The sequence below is a fragment of the Macadamia integrifolia genome, chromosome 13 (assembly GCF_013358625.1).
Source record: "Macadamia integrifolia cultivar HAES 741 chromosome 13, SCU_Mint_v3, whole genome shotgun sequence".
NCBI classification, from domain to species: domain Eukaryota; kingdom Viridiplantae; phylum Streptophyta; class Magnoliopsida; order Proteales; family Proteaceae; genus Macadamia; species Macadamia integrifolia.
The window spans coordinates 26,655,726-26,667,022 of NC_056569.1; the positions used below are offsets into that span (position 1 = coordinate 26,655,726).

The 11,297-nt window shown below is 43.1% G+C and overlaps 1 protein-coding gene across 1 annotated transcript; it reads right to left on the reverse strand.

The window, feature by feature from the left end:
* Positions 1-6,924: 6,924 nt before the first annotated feature.
* LOC122059142 (disease resistance protein RUN1-like) lies at positions 6,925-11,297 on the reverse strand. Its single transcript, XM_042621830.1, has 4 exons — positions 10,798-11,297; positions 8,839-9,887; positions 8,186-8,475; positions 6,925-8,091 (listed from the first exon to the last, which is right to left on the reverse strand). The coding sequence occupies exons 1-4, from the start codon at positions 11,295-11,297 to the stop codon at positions 6,931-6,933; spliced, it is 3,000 nt and encodes a 999-aa protein (XP_042477764.1). The 3' UTR covers positions 6,925-6,930.

Below are 11,297 nucleotides of genomic sequence, written 5' to 3' on the forward strand. Positions count from 1 at the left end.
CGCACGACTGAGAGATCAGCCACCGGAGAAACACCCTTCATTTTAACCTATGGCATCGAAGATGTACTCCCGATGGAGGTAGGAGCCATAACCCATCGGATCTAGTATTACAACGAAGAAGAAAATGATAAAGGACTCCGAGCTAATTTAGACCTCTTGACTGAAGTCAGAGGCACCTCGCAAGAAAGGATTGCCACCTACCAGGAAAATATTGTGAGGCATTACAACTCCAAAGTTCGAAGAAACGAGTTCAGAATGGGTGACCTCATCCTCAGAAGGGCAAAGATATCAGACCCGAGGCATCAAGGAAAGTTAGCTCCAAATTGGGAAGGTCCTTACAGAGTCTCGAGGATAATAGAACCAGGGCCCTATCTCCTAGAGACTACGGGGGGAGAAAAGGTACTCTAATCATGGAACTCGAAGAACTTGAGGAAATTCTACCAATAGAAGTAGCATGCACACCTACATTTACATTTCGTAATTTTTTTTCCTAAGCACTTCCAAGATGTAGCTCTCCATCCCAAACATTCCGAAGGATTTTCATTTCATAAATATATGAGTTGGCTTACGGCAGTCGCTTCATGATAGTTTCTAATATAAGGCACTTCCTTCGGTCGGGCGCTGGGGCTAAAGCCGAGAAAACATGATCGAAAGAATAGCCTTGGTTGGGAGCTCAGACCAATGCAGAGCAGACCTGACCAAGAACCTTAGATAGGACCTTAGTTGAGAGCCGACAACAGGTAGGGGTTAGGAAGGAAGCACCTGCGGTGGGGGCTAAATGAAGACACCCTGAGGTGTGAGAGAGCCTCGGCCTTTATTCTCCCACCGTCAAACCAATGACTCAACTGGACTGAACCTTGTGCTAAAGGGCTCCCACCACTTGAATGAGAGCTTCGGCCTTCATACCCCACCTGTAGGCCGAAGATCTGGAAAATACCTTTGGATTCAGAATTGGTCTTTGGGATTGTAAAAAAAAAAAAAGGGCAAAAGGCGAAATGGTAAGACAAATCTGAACAAAAAGCATTTCATTCATAGAGATGTCCAAAGGCCAAAATTACATGAAGATGCTCGAAGGCCAAAATTACAAAAAAAAAGGCTAAGTTACAAAGAGAAGCCTTATGGAGCGTCTGCGGGAGGGATGGCCTCATCCCTGGCACAGTTAGTAGTGTCTATATCGGAGTCTCCTCTCACAGGAGTAAGAGGGACCTCACGAGAAACCTGGACCCCCTCTCCCTCACTGTCCCTATCCTCGCCATCTACGACCTCGGTGGCGGTAGGAGCTGCATCGGCGTTCTCCTCGAAGATGAGGCCACTCCCCTCGAAGGATACCTCGGGATGATGTTTGAGGACCCAATTTCGAACATCGGTGGCACCTATGATGAATCTGGGGGCAATCACTTGCTTTACCACCTCTCGAAAGTCCTCAGAGGACTTGTATCTCTCGACGGCTCAGGCTTTAGCCCCCTCAGCTTCGCAACCATCTGCGCCTCCAGTTCTCTGAGCTTCCGATCGCTCTCCTGCTGCGTGCAGAGGAGGTTGGCCTCTAGATGTTCCACTTTCTCAAGGAGGACTGTACGTTCCTTGTCGAGTGTCGACTTTTCAAGCTCGAACACCTCGAGGTCCCTAGCCAGGGCTTCGGCCTAGATAGTCAGTTGGCCGACTTGGTTCTGAGCCTGAAAGAGATCAACAGTTAGAAAAAAATGAAAAAAAAGGAAAAAATTACTAAAGGCCGAAGGCCGAAGATTACCACTGCCATAAACATGCAAGTGCTTGTAATCATGGCCTTGGTCCCTTGGCTTTAGGCCTTGGCCGCGTCTCCTGGCAGGCTCCCCTTCTAGACGAGCTCTCGGACAACCCGCCAATTGGAAAGTGTCTTGCCCTCCTTGATGGACCACCGAGGAACGAACCCGACTTTGGCCCAAGAATGACTGCCTCTCAGGTTTCGAAAGTCAACACTAGGGGAGAAGGCTCTCGGAGGGGATGCGTCGTGGCTTGGGGCCTCCAGCGCCTGAATGGCCTCGACGGTAGGGTCTTCGGGTCTAGGCTTCTTCTTTGGGAGGGTGTTGGAAGTCAAAGCCCTTCTTTTCTTACCTTTCTTTAGCTACCTCTGCTGGGCGTCTTGAGCCCTAGCCTCTTTTAGCTAGGCCTGTCTCTCAGCTGCGACAGCTCTGGCTTCTGCTCTTGAAATTTGTACTACGACAAAGAGGGTCAAGATCAGTATGAGAATACTAAATCTGAAGCAAAAACATGTGCAAACCTAGGACTCACCTGGGCTAAGCCCGAACAGGAATAGGAAGGCATCCGACTGGAGGCTACTGGACTCGATAGGCCGACAGAGGGTCTTGTCCTTAGCCATCGACAGTGACTCTGCATCTGTCCCGAAGAGAGTAGGCGCAGAGTTCACGTCCTTCAAGTCTAGGATGTCTCAAGTATTACCGAAGGGTAACCCTTCTGACACCCTCACAAAAAAGAACTTCAACTTCCAACCGTGTATCGAGGTTGGGTATCGATTCAGGAATCAATGGTTTTTCCTAGGGCAGAAATACTACCACCCTGACCCTTACTGAAAATGAGAGACATATAGTTGAGGAAGAGAGGAAGGGAAAGAGGTCTCCCCATCCGAGAGAAGAAGATGATGAAACTGAGGACTTGTCACCACCCGTTCGGGGTCAGCTGGGCTGGAGAGATGCTATAGTATCGAAACACCTGGTTGAAGAACAGGTGAAGGGGAAGCCAAAGCCCGGCCTTGAAGGCATCCTGATAGAAGCAAAGCTCTTCAGGATTTCGGTAGCTTGCTCTATCTTTGGGCCTCGGTATCCAAAGGACAAACTCATTCGGGATACTACATGACGTGCGGAGCTCCATTAGCTCCTCCTAGGTCATGGTCGAAACTATATTCCTGGCTTTGACCTCCAGGGACTCGTTTGCCTGGGCCCTGGAGTTGAGAAGCCCCTCCCTAACACCTCCACCACTCATGTCACTGGCGGTAGAGGACGAGGAGACATCCGAAGATGTGGATGGAGAGGACGAGTCCGGGGACATCCCTCGAACCTGACCGGACTCCGACGCCTAGAAACCGTGCCTTCGGATGACGAGGGGCCACTACGTAAAGAGCTACACATAACTTACTTCTGAATGACTGGCCAAACCGAAGATCAGAGGAAAGTTAAGGACGAAGGACCAAGGGTCAGAGAATTGAGTAGAAGATGACAAAATGAGTGAAAGTGACACTATTTGTAGGCAATAGTGCGTCGATATGACTCCCCAGCCTTATTAAATGCAGTACACGTCATCTACGCAGGGTTCCCTAAGTACACTCAAGCAAAGCGCACAAGCGTATCACCGCACATGGATTCGAGCAGACCTGACCGAAGATCACAACCTAGGTAGGGAACTCAGGCCAAGGCTGAGCAAACCTAACCGAAGGTCACAACCTCGGTAGGGGACTTAGGCCATGGCCGAGTGAACCTAACCAAAGGTCACAACCTCGGTAGGGGGCTCAGGCAAAGGCCGGGAAGACCTGATCGAAGGTCACAATCTTAGTAGGGGACTCAGACCAAAGTCGAGTGGACTTAACCGAAGGTCACAACCTCGGTAGGGGGCTCAAGCAAAGGCTGGGCAGACCTGACCGAAGGTCACAATCTCGGTAGGGGACTCAGGCCAAAGTCGAGTGGACCTTACCAAAGGTCACAATCTCGGTAGGGGGATCAGGCAAAGGCCGGACAAACCTGATCGAATGTCACAATCTTGGTAGGGGACTCACTCCAAGGCCGAGTGGACCTGACTGAAGGTCACAACCTCTATAGGGGACTCAGGCCAAGGTCGAGTGGACCTGACTGAAGGTCACAATCTCAATAGGGAACTTAGGCAAAATTCGAGTGGACCTGTCTGAAGGTCACAACCTCGGTAAGGGGCTCAGGCAAAGGCCAAGTGGACCTGACCGAAGGTCACGACCTCAGTAGGGCACTCAGTCAAAGGTCGAGTGAACCTGACGGAAGGTCACAACCTCGGTAGGGGACTCAGGAAAAGGCCGAGTGAACCTGATTGAAGTCAAAACCTCGGTTGGTGTCTCAGGACAGGACCTAGCATAACTAATCGGAGGTCGTGTTTTCAAGATGAACGTCGAAGCCAAAGGTTGAAGGGGCACTCGAAAGAGAAATAGGTAGTTACTCCCACTAAGGAGCCTCGTAGTGGAAGTAAAGGGGCTGCTAATATGACAGAATTTGTCACCCAATAAAGCGAGGACACGTGGCATCCGAGGGAGGGACACGTGTCTCACATCCGATAGAGGCAGCAAGGCTTCTAACCACGTGAGGAGAAGATTCCCAAGGCGGGGTTCCCGAAACCCTAGGCCGAGAAACCCCATAAGAGGGAACCGAAAAGGAACCTAGAAGAGGTACGCCGACACCCACCATTACTCCTGTAAAAACACTGTTCTGCAGATGACTAACTTGGGCATCAGAGGACTAATCCTGGAGATACCTCCGAGCCTCTGCCTTCTGTGCTTGTGCAGAGTCAGCTCATACGGATTTTTGGCAGTAACAAGAGGTTACAAGGGAGATCGCTCAAGAACACCCAACAGAGACAGGAAAACTCACCCAGAAACCCTAACACGAATAACCCCTTAAATTACAATTCTTGCTCAACAAGACTATAGTGCATTATATACTCCTCCAAGTCACGTGTCAATCCATTGGGCCCAAACCCACTGTTATCGTTATAGATCTCAGAAGAAGAAATCCCATTTAGATTGCCACCAGAATATATCAGAGCGGGTCATTTCAAAATGGGTAAAAAATTCGAGACAAAGATAATAGATTGTGTTATTGTAAAGCTCACATGAGGAGTTAATGACCACTTCTCTCATGTCCTTTGGAAAGAAACAGAACCCTTCTGGCCTAGACGTGTGGAAGGCATTTGTTTTTCTTCCTCTTCTAATAATCTTGCGTGAATGATAATGCAAATTGACTTGGAGACTTGAAGATGCAGAAATGTAATCTCCCAAACTATCTCCCTTTACTTAATTCAAGATCCTTAAAACTGAATTTATTGAGCATTAGAACTTGGTTCTGTACTTACTAAGTCTTCATTGACTTCTAACCTCTAATGCAGAGTTTTGGGTTTTCTTGAACGAGTCTTTGAAGAATATAATCACATCCCCACCTAAATATTTCTGTTTCCTGATCACCCATCTCCCTTTCTACCCACTCTTTCTTCTTCTTCTTTGATCCTTTCATCCCATTTTGCAGTTTATGATTTAGTTAATGTTTCATTTTTTTATTCACTAAAAGATCATTTATATTAAAAATAAATAAATAAAGAATATATACAAGTTGATTGAATCGGAAACACCAACAATGATTGAGAAGCATCCACCCACCTTCGGCATTGCCATCAACAGGGAAGCCTACCCAACCAACACAGAATCATCAAATTTCAGGACTTGTCAAACCGGAACCTAGGCCTACGTTGAGAGTCGACGCTAAACTCCTCTTACACATGTGAAGGTCGGGTGATCACTGAAGAAGAAGTCGCCCATTTTGCTAATCCGCTAATGAATTAACCTCCCTAAAATAGAAATGCTGGAGAAACATCCATCTTTGCATCACAAACCAAGGAATCTTGCAGCCATTAACAAAAGGAATCACCGCCAATGAATCGTATTCAATCGATAATTTCTGGATACCATGTTCCTTGGCCGCCATAAACCCTACAATTAGAGCTGCAAATTCCACTAGAGCCCTATGAGTAGTATGACTTCTACATCCAGACACAGAGCGGGCGAAATGATTACTTTGCACCCTGAAAGCTGTAAATATTATTTCCATTGATGTTTTTTTATATGTTCTCATTGGTCCGTGCTTTATAAGGGTCACGCTCTCTCTAACAGCGTTTTGCCTGTGACTTTCATTTCTATATGATTAGCAGAAGCAAGCAAAGGTTGGCCGATTGATAGGATGGCCTTCAATTGCTGCACCTCAATTTTCTAGGCCTTTTATAGGCTAAAAAATTAGTCCAAAAAGGACTTTATCTCTAGTTTCCTGGAACACAAGGAGGGAAGCCCAGTTCTTTTGGGGCCAAAACTTTGGGAATATATATATATATATATATATACCACTATCTTCTACAGTCCCAGGTTTCTCATTTGCAGTCTCATCTTACTGCTTCAGTTCTATCTCCACTCTCCATTAAGTTGCCAAGGGGCTTATAGGCTTTGCTCACTAGGTCCCCGACCAGTACTCGTCATACCTTAACCCAGCCCAAGTGCAACCTTTGGTCCTAAGTTCTAGCAGTGAAAATCTAATGAATTTTCTGCACAAAGGAAGCCAATTGCTTTACAAGTTTAAAAGTTCTCCCCTCCCCCACCCCCACCTCTACGCCCACCCCATACGCCCCTTTTTTAAACTGGGAGAATAGGGAGCTCCCTGGAAGCATCAGCAACAGAAGGGAATGTGGAATTATATATTCACCACCCCCACCCCCACCCCCTCCCACCCAAAAGAAAAAAGGGCACTATCTACAGTTGAATGTCAGGAGAAGCAGCTGATGCCTCAACATTGTTGTCATGCAGATGAGTTCTCATCCTCGGCTTTAGCATCTCTTCCTCTCCCCCAACATCAAGACTATGTCCGTCGTAGTTACTAGGCCTCATCAACACCCCCTCTTCCCCCTCCTCTTCTAAAAATGATGTTAAGCTCAGGCTAAGAGAAGGTACACCACCATCATGGCAATCAAATGTTCCCTGACCTCCCACAATTTGTCTATAGAATAGAATCTAAATGGATAGTAATCTCCACAAGGCGACATGCATATACAAATCTTCAATAGCATCTTTTCCTTTTAACGGAATCCCAAAACCAGTAAAGGCCTTTGAAATGGTGACTTGATGATTATATGTGTCTAGGAGGTATTCAAACATTTTGCATTCACTTACTCCAAGTTTTTGAAGGTTGCTAATAGATCTATTGGGAGGGTTTTGAGCCTCGCGTTCCCTGTCAACACCTCTAAACTTGACAGCAATGAAATATCATCAGGTAATTTGGAAATTTGGGTTCCCCTCAGGTCAATGCTACGCAAACACTTCATTCTCCCCATTGATCTCGGTAGTTGCACTAGTTTCCCGAAATCCATAGCATTTAATACCTCAAGCTTTTCTAATAGACCAACACCATTGGGCAATTTCTTGAGTGAGTCGCAGCTTTCGAGATCAAGATCCTTGAGAGAACTCAGCATAGAAATATTGTTTGGGAGTTCTTCAATCTTTGTTGAAAACAAGTCAAGCTTCACTAGAGATTTTAGATCACCCAGAGACTCGGGCAACTTCTTAAGTGAGAGGCACGATCGGAGATTAAGCTCTTTGAGAGAGCTCAATCTGGAAATGTTGTCTAGGAGTTCTTTCATTGCTTCTGTCCACAACAAGTCAAGCTTGGCTAGAGATCTTAGATCACCAATGGACTCGGGCAGCTTATTGAGTGAGACACAAGATTGTAGATTAAGCTCTTTGAGAGAACTCAACCTAGAAATGTTATGTGGGAGTTCTTCAATTTTTTCTATCCATGACAAGTCAAGCATGACTAGAGATTTTAGATCACCAATGGATTCGGGCAACTTATTGAGTGAGACACAAGATTGCATATTGAGCTCTTTGAGAGAACTCAGCCAAGAAATGTTGTCTGGGAGTTCTTCAATTTTTTTTGTCCTGCTCAAATCAAGCTTGACTAGAGATTTTAGATCACCAATTTTCTCGGGCAACTTCTTGAGTGAAACGCATGATTGGAGATTAAGCTCTTTGAGAGAACTCAGTCGGGAAATGCTATGTGGGAGTTCTTCCATTTTCTCTATCCATGACAAGTCAAGCTTGACTAGAGATTTTAGATTACCAATAGACTTAGGCAACTCCTTTATTTGTTGGCACATGCATAGAATAAGACTTTTAAGCTGAGTCAATTGCCCAATGGACTCATCTAACTTATCCAAGGAATCGCAACACTCAAGATCTAATCTCTCCAAGTAAGGAAACCATGAAAATTTTGGGGACTTAGATAGATAACGACATCGCCTAAGATTGAGAAGTTTCAACTTTTGGAACCGCTGTCAAACAAAGAGAAAACACATATGTAAATATTTACAATGCTATCCATAAAATTTACTATTCAAATGAGAGAATAAAAAACAAATGATATACCTTATTTTCATCTTGAGGCTCCATATTCCAGGCTTGTTTAATCATGCTATCTGATAGGTCGAGATTAACTAGTCTCCTGTGATAAAAATTGGTTGGTAGAATAGTACCCCAATGGCGACCAATCCACTTGAACCATATCAACCCAGAAGGAAGGAGTGAAAAGTCTCCCGTGAAGTTTGCTAGACTAATGTCGAGATATCGTAGATTGTGCATCATCTCAAATTGTTCACTATCTAAATTAATAGGCACAAATGCATAGGGAAGCATTATGCCTTTTATCATATCAGTTCCTTACAATAGAAAATAACACAAGTAAATGGAAAGCAGTTGGCACTAGAAAAAAAAATGAGAGAGAGAGAGAGAAGAAAAAAGAATAGGAAGTGACAAGGACGCATCCATGCCATTTAGAGTGTCATAGCAAAGGAAGTGGAATTCATCCTATTCACTTTCCAAAAGAAATTTAAAACGTAGAGCGTTATGCAATGCATGCTTGAAACCCTTGTAATTTTTGTATAGTCTCTAAGTTAAAACACACACACATACACACACACACAGAGAGAGAGAGAGAGAGAGAGAGAGAGGTTTAGGACTTACCTTGTATCCTTCTAATACTTCCAAGATTGTGTCATGAGACCACAACCTACTACGTTTACCTGGCTCCATAAGGCTTTCTTCCAATACAATTTTCCTTCCCATATCTCGAATTTGATCATGCATTCTTAAGAAATTGCCTTGAAATTTTAGAAGGGACCTTTTAAATAGTATGTATATTGATGATTTAGGATGATAGCCACAAGCTTCCCATATAAAAATTACTGTTTGTTTCTCCCATCCAATGAAAAAGCATGCAACATCAAGAAATATGGCTTTCTGATAATCATCTTCTAGATTATCATAGCTTATCTTCAACCTTCTCTGGACTTTTTCATGAGGAATATCTTTCAATTTTTGCAATGTACTTTCCCAAATATCTTTGTTGCTTATTTCTGATAGGTAAGACCCCAACACCTCTAGAGTTAAAGGCAACCCTCCCGAATAGCAGACTACATCTTGTGAAAGTTGCATGTAATCTTCAGGAGGTTGGCCCCTTGAAAAGGCATGAAAACTAAATAGTTGAAGAGATTGATTATGATCCAGAACTTGAGGCCAATATAATTTATCACCATCAACTTTAGCCATATTCAGAATATGTTCGTCCCTGGTTGTTATTATGACCCTGCTTTCTTGACCAGACCAATTCAATTCACTAGCCAAAGCACTTAACTGTTCTTGGTTGTCCACATCATCAAGAACAAGAAGAACATTTTCTTTACAAAGTCTTTCTTTTATCATTGTTTTTCCTCTGTGATAATCGGCTATGTCAATGTCTACTTTGAAGATATCTTTAAGAAGACGCTTCTGCAAAGTTGCTAAACCCCTGCGTTGCGTTGCTTGCTCTCTAACATCTGAAAGAAAACTATGTCTATTGAAGTTTGGATGGATGCGATTGTAGAGAGCTTTGGCAATAGTTGTCTTTCCAATTCCACCGAAACCACAGATTCCCAAGGACTGAACATCATTGGAACCAATATTTAATAAAGGTAACAGTTCATTCACACATGAATCTATTCCAATAGGGTATTTACATTCAGCCAAAAAGGTGCTGCTGATCAATGCACCCCAAACTCTTTTGACAACTAATTCAACTAGATCTGCTTGATCTCTGTATGCATTCCATAAGTAAAATCATAGCAACAATTAATGAGATGAAAATACCTAGTTAAAAAAAAAAAAAATTATAGTTTTGTATACAATGGGAAAGAGACAAAATTAAACACTATTGAGAATTTAGTACAGTAAAATATTGAAAACATTCAGCCTTGCATACAAAGTATGGGTGTCATGGCTTTCAATTTATGTTATAGGTGTTTGCCCCTTTAATATAAACACAAATATCGTTGGAGTAAATGGCAAAGCATCAGGACAATCTACGTTACTAGTATATTCTTGATAATCAATGATTTAGAACTATCAAATATTCTACTTAATAAGAGGAAAATTGAATCTCTCTTATTTAACCTAACCACTTTAGGAAAATTGATTTAGATCCTATATAGCATGTCAAATGGGTTTGAAATGTCGTATTTCTTGAAAAATCTTAAACCACTTGAGATAAAGAGGAAGGGTTTAAAACAATATGCCAAACTATGAATATGTTGACCAATGGTTGGTCAACAGGATACCCATAATCCAATGCTCCACCAAATTTTCCATACCTTCCCAACAAGTAGTCATATTTCTTTCTTGCAATTATTTGTTCTTTACACTCCAGAGTTTGTTCTTGTAAATAGTTGATATTACAATAGGAAATTATACAAAAAAAAAACCTAATGTTTATACCTTTTATGGATATAAACAAACTATATATTTTGACAATATTTGATCTTTGATAAGGTAAGAGAACTTAAGAATCATCTATAAATTTTTTTTTTTTTTGGGGGTGGAAGCGAAGGGAAAGTGGCATAGAATGGAAGTGGAATGGGCTAGTAATGAAGCATTCTTTTTTTCATAAAAATTTTAAGATATGATAATAAGATTGGCTTTCAGAACAGAGTTGTGGGATTGAGACTCACCCATTTGCGTCTTCCTTGAGAACCCATCCCTTGAGATTCCCTACCATTCTTAAAGCTTCCCTCCAACTCTCTACAATATGGGGTTTAAAATTCTTTTCATGTTCTTGAACGGGTCCTTCAAAACTTCCAGTCTGATTTCGAACATGGGATGGCTCAACATCAAAGAATATGGGAAGGACCATTTGACCATTGGTTGTGTGGAAATGGTGTATCTGAGAAAGTTCCAGTAGGCACCATTTGCTAGAGGCATAACCTTTGGAGAAGACAGGGATTGAGATTTTGGATCCCTCTATGGCTCTGAGGAGGGCTGGGCCAATGGCTTCTCCAACCCACAATTTTTCACTGTCAAAAAAGACATTGATTCCACTGTTTTTCAAAGCTTTGTGAAGGAACCCAGTGAAGTTTTTGCGAGTGTCTTCACCTCTGAAATTAAGGAACACATCAAAATTGGAAGATACAGATGCAGAGGCAGAGGAGGACGCCTCATTCAGTTCAGCCAT